At 41.5% G+C, this 13158-nt stretch overlaps 1 protein-coding gene across 2 annotated transcripts; it reads left to right on the forward strand.

Moving 5' to 3' along the window:
- The first annotated feature begins 1003 nt into the window (after window positions 1–1003).
- On the forward strand, window positions 1004–12833 carry LOC124863857 (zinc finger protein 281-like). 2 transcript variants are annotated; one of them, XM_047358384.1, is made up of 7 exons: window positions 1004–1139; window positions 3232–3660; window positions 6626–6727; window positions 7055–7178; window positions 8216–8299; window positions 8396–8514; window positions 8614–12833. In XM_047358384.1, exons 2-7 carry the CDS (start codon window positions 3256–3258, stop codon window positions 10174–10176), a joined length of 2397 nt encoding a protein of 798 aa, XP_047214340.1. In that variant the 5' UTR covers window positions 1004–1139; window positions 3232–3255; the 3' UTR covers window positions 10177–12833. The 2 variants fall into 2 exon arrangements, with proteins under 2 accessions (XP_047214340.1, XP_047214338.1); XM_047358382.1 differs by having other exon boundaries at window positions 1010–1139; window positions 3213–3660.
- The last annotated feature ends 325 nt before the right edge of the window (window positions 12834–13158 follow it).

Below are 13158 nucleotides of genomic sequence, written 5' to 3' on the forward strand. Positions count from 1 at the left end.
CCATTGTGGTGAAGAGAGAGCTGAGCCGAAAAGCAAAGCTCTCAATTTACTGGTCGGTCTACGTTCCTACCCTCACCTATGGCCATGAACTTTGAGTCATGACCGAAAGAACGAGATCACGGATACAAGCGGCTGAAATGAGCTTCCTCCGTAGGGTGGCCGGGCACTCCCTTAGAGATAGGGTGAGGAGCTCGGCCATCCGGGAGGGGCTTGGAGTAGAGCCGCTGCTCCTCCACATCGAGAGGAGCCAGTTGAGGTGGCTCGGGCATCTATACCGGATGCCTCCTGGACGCCTTCCTCGGGAGGTGTTCCAGGCACGTCCCACCGGGAGGAGGCCCAGGGGACGGCCCAGGACACGCTGGAGGGACTATGTCTCTCGGCTGGCCTGGGAACGCCTTGGGCTCCCCCTGGAGGAACTGGAGGAGGTGTCTGGAGAGAGGGACGTCTGGGCGTCTCTGCTGAGTCTGCTGCCCCCGCGACCCGGTCCTGGATAAGCGGAAGACGACGAACGAACGAACCTGTTTGTCAGTTACGTCAAAAGCTGAAAATTCCAAACAAAACTGAGAAGTTTTGAGGAAACGAGAAGAAATGCGCATCACTTCATAAGAAAGTTTAGCTCTTTTGAAGAGAAATGGCTCGTAAGTACTGATGATTCAAGTCTTTTACACAACTGTGTAACTTAGTTTTTTAGTCATGCAAACAGTCTGAAACCTTCCCCTCCACGGTCTTTACTAAGAGGCAATGCTTAAGGGATTATCCATTGGCTGTTTCCTGCGATTTGTGGCCGCACGTTTTTGTGTCTTTGCGACATTCTTTTCTGATGTTTTTAAAGCATACCTACAATAACGTAAATAAAATCATATCACCCATGTTTGCTGTTAAAGTAGCAAAGAGAAAGGTAAAATTTTGACTGCGTTGATGATAAAAAACACAGCAGAACTGTATGCTAATAAGAAACAAAGAGGGATTTTCGGTTTTGCTCAGGACGCTCCTGCCTACTGGACCCAGAATGCTTTGCGCGGGCCAAGATGGAAGAAGCCAGCTGCAGAAGGAGAACAATGTTTGGGCTGTTGATATAAAAACGGATCGGCTGAGGGTGAACTAAGCGGGCCTCAGCAGCGGGTCATGGTCCTGCACCGGTAAGATAAATGTATCCAAGTTAATATTTTGGGTTGCGGTGGTTTATAACGCCATTATTAACAGGATAAGGCAGAGTGCAGCGCTGAGGGGTTAGCTGCTGCTAAGTTAGCCGCTCTGTCTGTCGGGACGAGCATCATTGTTCGCAAAGTTTAGTTGGGCCGTTTTGTTTTCGCTCAGTCCTGCATGTGTCGCTCTTATACAGTCCAGGAAACCGAACTGTGTTCACGAAGAGAATAAATACATCCACAGTGCTGTAGGTTTTAAACACAAACCGTAATTTCGTCCTTCATCATTCTCCAGCTTTCATATCGTGCTTCAATTAAACATGTTTAAATAAACGCTAAAGTGGTAAAATTAACCACTTTAGCGCGAATAAACGTTGTAATTGGACAAGGCTGTTCGTGGTTCTAGTTTTATGCGTGTTTGTGCGTCTTTCAAGGCATATGAGCTGCTTTTATTGCCTGGCCATATTAATTATTGGCATCACAAAGAAGAAGGGCCCCGCAGAACTGCTGAGCCGAAACGGTTAGCAGGGGAGCTAATTGACATCCAACAAGCCTGTTGGTTTATTTTATGCTGTTACCAGCCCTCAGCTCACCTACTGAAATACACCAAAGAAAATAGAATTATTAGGAAATACAATATTGTTTGTTTTTCGCTTCTTATAAACTTGTTTTGGAGCAGCATGAGTTGCTGTTAATGCTGCACAAGAAATAAAGGGAATTTGGAGCAGTCTTAGTGACATTTTATTTTAATTTCAAACCGTTTTCAATTCAAACTTAGCAAATCTGTTGAGGAAAATTCAGATTTGTACCCCTCTTAGATGCCATATTACATTTAACCCATTATGCATACTGAAACTCATTTAAAATGGTGTCTGTGTGATTTCATGCTTAATTTAGAGTAGTGTGCATTATAAACCCTGCTTTTCAAAACCTGGTCCTTTATAACCATATTTGTTAGTTAATTTGCATAAGTGTTACTGAAAAAATAAAACGGGGTTAATGATGAAGAATGCTGCAGTATTGTAGGATAATCTGGTGATATAATCAGGGCAGCCAGTAGCTGTTACTCAGCTTCAATTGTTTTTATTTTATTTTATTTGTATTGTTATTTACTTTTACCTAGAAGCCGTCATTGTTTATTTTTACCCGAATTTGGGATTTTGTCAAATTGTTTGGACAAAAGACATCGTTATACTAAAAGGAACCTTGGATAACATCACAGAACTCAGTCCTCATGAACTGCAGTTTATCGAAAGCTCGGTATTAGGTCAGCATCACACTGAGTTCAGTCCGGCTCTGCTGACCATTGTTTGGGGTCGGACCGTGCTGTTGTTGATTGGGGGGGCTTGCCGTGTTAATAGGTCACATTTTTACTATCTGTGCAGCAAACGCAACACTGTAAAACCTATTGTTTTTACACACAACTTTAGGTTTGATTCTTAGTCGCTGATGTTGTCTTTACACTTTAAAAAAGCAAAAGTAACAGATTTCAGTTAAAATGTCTGTCAGTGGCATATGTGTCCAAAAACATCTACAGATGTTTGTTACAGTTCTTATTCAGATCTATTATAGGACAAACAAATAGTTTATTCTGTTGCTGCATAAGCTCCTAAACAGCCGTTCTAATGCAGTCTGTGTGCACTCTCATTGACAGATAAGCTGGTACAAATAGGATGACTGGGTCACACAGTTCTATCATAAAGATTAACGCACAGCTTCAATCCTGTGGTTTCCTCGTCTCTCGTTGCGTGTAACTGTGTTGCGCTGTCTTTCATTAGGCCGGAAAGGCCGGCCATAGACACTTTACTCAACCCGACCGCATTCAGTCCCTCTGCTTCTTCACCTTGTTTTCCCGTGTTCCAGACGGCAGCTCTTTGTTGACCCACAAACCGTTTGTTTAATCCGACAAAGCACATAGTTATTAGATCAGAGGCCGTGGCTTTTATTCCTGAAGACAAAGCTTAACTGGCTCCTAAACTGTTGTTTACTGACAGATTGATTTTACAAAGTCTCCCAGAAATGTGTTATTGTTTTTACCAACATTAGCTGCTGTTATTTATCTCACAGGATGATTTTTGTCCCATAGTCTTCCTGCCCACCCACCTTCAGCATGAACATCATTCAAGATAAACTAGGGAATGAATTTCTGCGCTCCAACGGGAGCATGGACTCCAACTTTGGAGCAGGCATGATAATGTTCAGCCATCTCCCTCCAGTGACCAGCTTCACCCGGCTGTCGGCCCAATCCGTCATGCAGGAACTTCCACCACAAGATCTGATCCTGAAGGAGGAGCGGGTCTCTCCTGACTGCAGCATGGGTACCCAGGGAGGCCACCTAGGAGGTGCTGTGGTAGGAGACTATGTTCACACCATGGGCATCAAGCAGGAAAAGCAGTCAGAGCACGATTATCGCCTGCCGCTCTACCCTGGAGGTCTGGGGAAAAGCGGGGAGATGATGGAGGTGACTGTTGGTAACAACCAGAAGCTGCTGGTCTGTGACCTCGACGTTGGCAATGTAGGTACCGCTGACAGACCACTAGAATGATGCTTTACTCTCAAAATTAAATCTTCACTGTTAATTAAGGGAGGCGAAGTAACTAACATTTGACATTTTACTATTTACTTTGATAGTTTAAGTCTTTTAGTCAGACAATGCATTACTCTATTTTCATATTAATTTTCTGTAACTCATAATCCCCTGATCAACCCTGCATCTGGCAATTGATTTTTTAATCGCCTGAATTTTAATCGAATCAAATCATGACATTCCTAAAGATTCCCACCCCTACTAACCGTTTTTCTGTGTCGTTTTTTCAGTGTATACTTCCCATGTGTCCCACTTAGCTTCCTTCCTACCTTTCTCCCTTATGTCTCGTCTTTTCTTCCTTGAGTTTTTCTGAGCTCCTTCTATCCCTCTTGTCTTCCTTCCTGCCTTCCAGGTGTTCTGCCTCCATTACCTTATTGTCTTCCTTTTTTCCTATGACCTCTGTGCTTCTTTCTTTGTCATTTCTTTTTGTCTTCTCGTCCTTCTACGCTTCTTTATTTGGGTCTTTCCTATCCTGTCTCCAGCCCTTCATTGTGACCATTCTTCCTTCATTCTTTTGTTGTAGTTTTCAGTTTTTTGCTGGTAGTATATTCAAACCCTCCCTGCTGTACACCTATCTGCCATAAATTAAAAGAATGGATGTTTAAATTTTATTTTAATCGTAGAATTACTTTAAAGGATGGAAAAGTATGTAGGAACCCTGAATTCAGCACAAGAATTTTGTGAAGTGAAATTTTTGGGTATCCTCCCAAGTGAGGGGAGATCTGGTCTGTACCTTGTGTTTGATCCCTGGTTCTCGATCAATAATCTGCTCAACTCTGGTTGTTTGTAAGGCCTGCGTGACATTAAATGTATTTTTTTTTTTTTATATTCTGTCTAGGACTGTGTGACTGAACTTCCTTTCAAAATGCACCATGTAAACCAGGGAATGTGAGGCAAACTGAAAGCAAAAAACAGAGTGAAGGTGTTTTTCTTTTGATAATCTTACCCAGGGATCATAAGAACAAAGGGATTCCATTAAAAATGCTGATAGTGAGATAAATAGTATAAACTGTCTCCATGCAGCTCAGTCCTCCATAAAAGCTCAGAATAAAACAGAGTGAATCAAACTGGCTAAAGGTTTTCCACTGATGCTGGTGTGGCTCTGAGCTAGCTCCTAGGTTGTGGAAAGCTAAACCGATTCTTTTATAGAACCATTTAAGAACCAGAACGTCATTGGTGGAAAAGCTCCAGTTGAGGTCTTTACTCAGATTGGGGGAACTAACAAGGTGCGATCTTTCAGTCTGGATGAACTGATGCTGCAGCAGTTACGAGTTTTTGTTCCTCAAAGCCGAAGCAGTAATGAAAGCACATCAATATATTCTCATCTGGTCCAAAGCAAAATTTATTCTGTTTGCACCTGCTTTTATAAAAACTGATCCAAAAGCATTTATTGAAATATCTTCAAACCAACATTGACTGAAGCACTGCCTCCTTGCACTGTGGTTTTCTACAGAAATGTTTATTAAACAAAATCTAGAAATCTAAGAAGTTTAAAACAAGTTGAAATCTGAAATGGCTTCATCACCAACACCTGGTTGAAGATGTTTAGAAAAAATTAACTGAGGCATCTTTTATTCAGAAAATTTTCTTATAAAACATCAGACCTGCTTTATATCATTAAAATCATGTTTCTCACATAGAAATAACATGAACCCACATTTAACTAGCTTCCCACGGTTTTTACCTTTTTCCTGTTATACGTCTGAAATCACAACCAAAAAAAGTATATTTTTTTTCACTCTTCCATATCCATTAAAAACAAAGTCAATTTTAGAGTCATCTTTGTCTCATGATGTCATTTATTATCCCAGAGCCACGCAGAAGAATGTGTGAAACTAGCTTGTGGAGACATTAATCTCCTGCCGGCCTCAGATGCAAAGCAGCTTCTCTCTCCGAGCGGAGGGTGATGTCATCGGGCTGCAGCGTGAATGAGAACGTCTTTACACGGACGCAGCTGTCTTGCTCGAGTTTGCACTTCATTTCAGATGTCTTTTGTGTCCATTCAGACAGAAATATACACATCCACACTCTAACAATAATCAGCCTTCAGAGGTCAGGAGGCCTGAATATTCAACAGATTTGGTTATTGTCTTTATTTAGGCAGGTTTTTATTTTTTAAAGAAGAATTATGTTGATGTGTTTAAACACAATATAATTTGTTTTTCAGACTTATGTTCTTCAACATTGCTGCAACCAAATATTCAGACTTTCTAACATTAAAGTGTTTGAAAGAAATCTCTTGTCAGTTAATAAGACAGAATATTTTTTTTTCTAGCATTTGTCCTAAAGCTCCATCTCGTTTTCTCTTATTTCTCACAGCTTGAATGCACTAAGTTTCTAGTTTAATAAGAGTGAAAAGTTGCTTGTAATTATTAAAGCAGAAGCATAAATTTGACTAAAAACTAAAGAAATTGTTCATTTCTCCATCAATTCTAAATTCCTACGTTGGAAGTAGATTTTTGTTTAATCTGGTAAAATAAAAGCTGTGACTTGTCCCTGTTTTTACTCTAAACATTTGGCTGATTTTAGGATGAGCAGGTGCACCAACACTTGTGCTGTCAGTCTCTTTATGGTGACCAGGAGCAGTGTGCAAACCGAGTGACGTCTGGAAGAAAGAGATAATTACCAACCCATGCTCCTCTCTGGATTAAAGTCCTTGTCAGAAAATATATTTACTTATCATTTTAAAAGCCTAAATCAGTTTGAGATGGTCACACCGCCCACTCTGTTCACATTTTCCACAATGGGTCTCAATTATCATCTGTTTGTTTGCATGAGCTACAAATATAGACTTGTTTCTTTAATAGTTTCAGACCTTAACCTTCTTTCAAGTGATTTCCTTGTCGTGGCTTGCTCTCACGGCCCTCTCCCTCTTCCTTTGTCATCCTCACAGCTGTCAAATCAGTTGGAAAAAGAGGCCACTGGGAGGAAAGGTCGGAGGTCAAACAGTGATGGACATGAGGGTAAACCTAGAAAGAAGAGAAGTGAGGCAAAGGTTTGTTTTCTATTTATCTGTGTTGTCCTGTTCAGTCCACTGTTTTTTATTGCTTGTGTTTCTTGAAAGCTTTCCTTTGTGAATTGCAAAATGTGCAGAAATATTAGATGCAACCTTATTTTGAGGATTTGAACATATTTTATGTGAATACTCACCTATTTAATGTTTTGCATTGTAGCTTACAGTCAGCTTAATCCTTGGTAATTCCCCTAAACAAATAAAAACAGATTATTTTCTGAAAAGTACAAATCTATCTGTAAGAATGACAAATTCCCCTGGGATTTTACCATCCATCGGACTAAACCTGTTCTCTGTATTGTTCTGCAGCATTCAGTGATGGATGCAGACGGAGGCGGTCTGTCTCCAGGAACAAAGCCTCACATCTGTGAACACTGCAGTGCGTCCTTCAGAAGCTCCTATCACCTGCGCAGACATGTCCTCATTCATACAGGTTAGAACTTTCAATTTTCTTCATATTTTAGCCAAGATTTGTCTTTTTATAAAATTATTTACAGAATAATTTGAATTATTTCCCACTGAGATGCTCAAATGATTCCATGCTTCTGCTTATTGGCAAACCCTTTAATTTGTTTGTTGTTAACCATCAACAAATTCAAGATGTTCATATTTGAAATGAGATATTTATTTTTTTTAAATGTGGAAATGTTGTCAAAATCCTAAATATATACTAAATATTTTTTTGGGAATGTTTCAGGCTGAAGTCATTTTTTAGACGCTTATATATCGATCCATATTTCTTTTCAGCAGTTTCTGGGGAGCAGACATTTTTTTTCTGTCATGGTTTAGAAACCATTACTTTTCAAAAATTCCTAGGTTGTACAAGTGGTTATTCAAATATGTCAGACTGTAAACGTCATACAGTAAAATTTGGAGATTCCAAACCAAAGTACCGGCTGTAGTGTTCGAGATGGGCACCCTAGTGTCCTGTATGAAGAGAAACATTAAATTCACCGGGATTTAGGATGGTGAAAAATACCCATTTATAATTTATACTTGGTGGTGACCAAAGAGTCAAAAATATCTTAAAAGGGTGTGGCTGCTTTACCAGTGGGAGGATTGTTTAGTTTTGTGATTAGTTAGTTACCGAAGTTAAAGGATTTCTAAGATATGGGTATAGATAATTTATCTTTATTTAGGTCTAACTTTTTTTTTTTTTTAATTCTCATTTTAACTTCACAAATAGCAAAATCATAAATCATCTTTAGGCACTTTGGTTCGGCCAATTTCAGTTGTAGTTAAGGTTCCTTCATAAATGATGAACAGCGAGGAAAACGCTGGTATTACACTATTAAACAAACAAGGGTCCAGTGTGTTGCAAGCGTCATGCAGAAAGCTTACGGAGAACATAGTATTATGTGACTGATACTAACATATGATACACAATATTTAAGGAGTATCTGGTGGAAACATTGGTATAACCTTATAGTTCTCCTGTGATTTAAAAAAAATATATATATTTTATACAAGGTGAAAGACCCTTCAGATGCAGTCAGTGCAACATGAGTTTCATTCAGAAGTATCTTCTCCAGCGGCACGAGAAAATCCACAGTGGTGAGTAATTAGCAGAGATAATTATATAACCTGAGGCGCTGATGTTGCCTGTGAGTCTTTGATCAACCTTCCCTCCTGCTTTTACGCCTGTTTCAGGAGAGAAGCCATTCAGCTGTGACCAGTGCAACATGCGATTCATTCAGAAATACCACATGGAGAGACACAAGAGAACGCACAGCGGAGAAAAGCCATACAGATGTGAGACCTGCCAGCAGGTTTGTGACCCCGATAAAGCGTCATCTTTGCCTGGTATTAAACATGAACTGCATTCCAGAAATCACAAAGGGTACACTGTACATGTTTGTCCTCTTCAGTATTTTTCTAGGACAGATCGACTTCTTAAGCACAAGAGAACCTGTGGAGAAGCCATTAAAAAAGGACTGGATCCTGGGATGATGGATCTGGGTTTTGTGGACATGGGACAGGGCAGCTATGGATTTACTCAGGGAAATGTTGGGAGCACCGGCAGGAAGAAAGGAAAGTCAAAAGGTTCTGCAGTGGGAGGGGAGCGCAAGAAGAAGAAGGGAGATGGAGCAGGTGTGAGGGAGTTGCACATGCACAGAGCTGTATCTGGAGGATACAGCATCTACAAATACTCTGTGGAGAGTCCCACTGTGTCTTCCTCTACTGAGCCTGGACCCAGCATGCAGCAGGGACACCAGGGTCAAGGTCCCAGGATGGCCTTCAAGAAAGCCAATCGGAAGAGTCTGAATAAAGCCGGTCTGGGCCATGTTAAAGTTGGATTTTTGGAGCAAGAAGGCCTCGGCCTGATGCAGAGCAACGAGGCTAAAGTAGAATCCACCAACAGTAACTATGATGACGCCATGCAGTTTGTGAAGAAGCGACGCTACCTTCAAGCAGCGAACAATGCAACGTCCTCCGGGGCCACACTGCCAGGAGGAGCCTGTAGTGAGTATGATGTCAGTGTCCATTTGTCCACGCAGCCGTCTTCTCTTCAGGGTGGGATTTCAGGTGTAATGGACAATGACATTCCTCTGAACTTGGAAAAGTCAGGGATCACCGATGAGGTGCTGCAGAGCCTCCTTGACCACTACACCCAGAAACCCGACATTCACTTCGACATCAGTGACCAACATGTGGAGCTGAGCCCTCCCTCAGCGGATGGTTCTGACGCCAACGACCCCAGCTCTTCTGGAGACAAGCCTTCAGTAATGCAGGAATACTCCCGCTTCCTGCTGCAGGCTTTGGAGCGTACCAGCCTCAGTGCCAGTTTCCCCCTGGGCCCTGGACTTCCTCCTCATTCCTCCGGACCCTTCACCAGTTCCCACACAGGAAATCCCCTGTATGCTGACAAGAACATCTACAGCGCATCTCATCTGGAGTGTGGCTTCGGCCAGCCTGTAGCTTCCCCTTCGTTGCCCTCATCCATGCCAAAGTCTCACTTTGCAATGCTGAACTGCTCGTCCCCGCAGCACAGCTTCAACCTGAGTGCCCAGGAGGCCTCCTCACACCAGCAGCTCACCCCTTCTCAGGAGCTCACCGAGCAGATGGAGAAGCAGCACTCCTCCACCCCTCGCTCATCCTACCAGATCAGCCCATCCGACCTGAGAGACCAGAAGGACCGGTCGACGGTCAAGAACGACTCTGCTACGGCCTACCCTCTGGTACCTTCGCAGGATCTGGCCTCTTTGGACTCCTCTAAGCCTTCCTACCAGATAGAAAACTTTGCCCAGGCCTTTTGCTCCCAATTTAAACCTGATGTACATGGTTTGTCTTACAGCACTGACTCCAGTGGGGAGGTGGATCACAGGATAAGGACGCCTGTGTCAGATTTCTCAGGGTATAGTTTGTTATCTGATGTCAGTGAGCCAGTAAGTACAGGTTCCAAAACACCAACAAGCCAAAGCTACAGATGAAACCTGGGAGAACGTTGTTTAATGGTTGTTCTTGTTTTAACTATCCTGCTCTGCTCCAATTTTATTAATCTTATTTTTTGTGACATCTATATTTTATTTACACTGATGCTCTGTCTTTATGCCTATTCCTCTCCATGCAATAAGCCTGCAAGGCATCCTTCAAATGCAACTTGTTTGAAAGCATCTGATCTGCTGAGTATATGATTTACCGTTAACTGGTGTCATAGCAGTGCCAGTAGGTCTGCTCTTAATTTATAAATTCAATGAACTTTTCAAGCAACATTTAGCAAAAGCGGTAAATTTCACATCCGATGAGCTCATTCAACTCATTCATGTGTTTTTAAAATAAGAAATTATGGCAGGGAAACGCCCAGAACTGAAGTGGCAAAAAGGAAAAAAAATGAATTAAGTTGTCAAAGGTATTACTCAGGAAAATGTGGGAAACGAGCAGCTCTCAGAGGACGGGGAGCTCACCTTTTCAGAAGTGTTTGCGATTTAAAAAAAAATTATTATTTTTTTTTTTTCTTTTTGAATGAGTGTGACATAAAACGTCTGCTGCCACCTCACTTGAACACTGAAAACACTTTTTACTTGGCTGTATAGAGATTATGGTACTTTATGTCAATGTGAAACTCCTGTTTTCTTCAACAAGGGCCATACACATGGATATCTATATATATTTATAAGAATATATATATATAATATGTAAAATAAGTGTTGTAGGGTTCTGGCATTTGAAGTAGAAGGAAGAATAAGAGCTGGTTATTGAGCTAAATAGTCCTTGTTATATTTTTGGGCACGTCTTCTTCAGCCAATAGATGTCGCTGTGGGACAGCAGTAGGATGGCCTTTTTTCCCCCCCGTTTTACTGTTCTCGTCTTTTTCCTCTTATTTATCTAAATGTGTGTGTGATTAGCACTTTGAGCTGCTTTCTCACATTGTTTAAAGTACCCGACCAGATTTAGCTCCAACACGAGGAGTTACTCGAGGCTTTGGAAGTTGCTGTTGGGGCGTACGTATGCAGAGAGAGCGGATAGCGTTGAGCTAATTGTGGGGTGGGAAGGCTTTTTGTTTCGGATGAAGGATGTGGGGAGTTGATGGGTTGAAAATTTTTTTTCTTATCTGGGAGGATTTAGCTTAGGCTTTTGGGTGGGCTTATTAAAGTAATGTAATATTTAATCGGGATAATGTAAACGTAACTACAACCCCTAGTTTTAGTTGCCTTGATACAAACCCTAGTGACTTTCACAGAGTTTATTAACTATGAAGATAAAATATGTTTATGACCTAATGTTTCTGCAGCCATGTGCGGAATTTTTTATTTTAGATACTTACAAGCATTATTATTCCTTTAGTAACTGGCTGCATATTCCCTTAAAGAGCAGGTGCAAGAAATATGCCGAGAAATATATGTAGTTTCTTGCTGACATTTTGAAATGCCCACTTTTTTGTATGGAAAACAACAATTGTGGAGACTTTCATAAGAATAGCTGACCTTGAGTGCTGGAAATGATATCTCTCTGCTGCTCTGAATGAGTCTTTGAGCCCATTTGTGCCCCAATAATACAGTTCTGGTCAGTTTACATACACAAAGTTTTGGCAGGATTTTCCTATTAATTTTTGGCTTTCGGTGATTTGTTTAGTCATTCCTTTTTCCGAGTCTGACCGATATCTCTGCTTAGAACCTCATATTCCTTAGCAAGACGCAGAGAAACCCTGTGGTTTTTGCAGTCATCAGCAAGCTTCAGGGATTATTCTGACTGGATACTTGACCACTCTTCTTATCAGTAATGTTTGAGGTTAGTTAAATTTGTCCCCTTTTTCATTGGCTCTACTTTAGCCGGCTCCATTCCACTCACCCTGTTTTGCGACTGTTTTCATTACTGGCTTTTCTGACCCACTGCTGACTTTTCTTTTATCAGCAGGTCCCATTGGGGCTGAGCAGGGCTGAAATGTGATGTGAACAGACTGCTGTTCACTGATTGGCCATGGGTTTGCTCAGCTGAGGTAGGAGAGACAGACAAGCCACTGGGTTTACATCACATTGCCTGGAACAAAAGCTCTGGCGATTGTTTGAAATCACTGTTAAGAGGACAAGGTGTACGACAGTGTTTATTTAAATTTGGATGTTTGTACTTGAAACTGATCACCTGTTCGGTAGGCTCACACCGAACCATAAGACAGCCAGGCTCAATAGCGGCACAACTCTTAACATCAGATAGTCAATGGAAACACTACAGCTGTGAAGTAGAGTGAGACCGAGGGCCGTGTGGCACCAGAACCCTTGGTGTCCTAGTACAGACCCGGTTTTAAGCATAGTCCATGCGTTTTCTGCAGGGTTAAAGTGGGGGAATTTCCAGAAGCTTAATTTTAGTTTTCTTTTATCCATTTCCAAATCAGCTTTTATCTGTCTTTAAGATTCTTGTCTTTTTAGGACGGATGTGTCCAAAGCGCACCTAAACTTTCACCCTTTATATGAAAGGATATTGGTAAGGATGTTCAGGAACAACCCAGTAACCACAAAAGCTTAAGCTAGTAATAAACTGAAAACTGCTTGAACACCAGTGTCGCTGTCCATAGTTAAAGCCAGTCACCATGAACTGACCAAGAAGTAGCACCTGGTTTAAAATAAACAGCTCCAAGCTCAAAACAAATGTACAGCTGGTTTAACAAGGTTATTGTTAAACCAGAGCAAGAGTGAGCTGCCTGACCACAGAGACAGGAAGTATGTAGGGGTCAAGCTGAGGTTTTAAGAACATTGTACCAGCTGATAACGTGGTGGTAGCAGCTGCATTTCAAATTATCTGTTAGCTGGGTATATCTTGGACACAGTTCTGTGCTCCAACAAAGATGATGATCCCAGACATGCATAAAAACTGCTTTTACAGTGAATAAAACAGGCAAACTTTAAATCTTAAGAAAAGGGCCTGACCTAAACCTGGATGAAAATTTAGGAACTCTGTTTAAACGCTGAGTTTGTGCC

Source organism: Girardinichthys multiradiatus, chromosome Y (assembly GCF_021462225.1).
Source record: "Girardinichthys multiradiatus isolate DD_20200921_A chromosome Y, DD_fGirMul_XY1, whole genome shotgun sequence".
NCBI lineage: Eukaryota > Metazoa > Chordata > Actinopteri > Cyprinodontiformes > Goodeidae > Girardinichthys > Girardinichthys multiradiatus.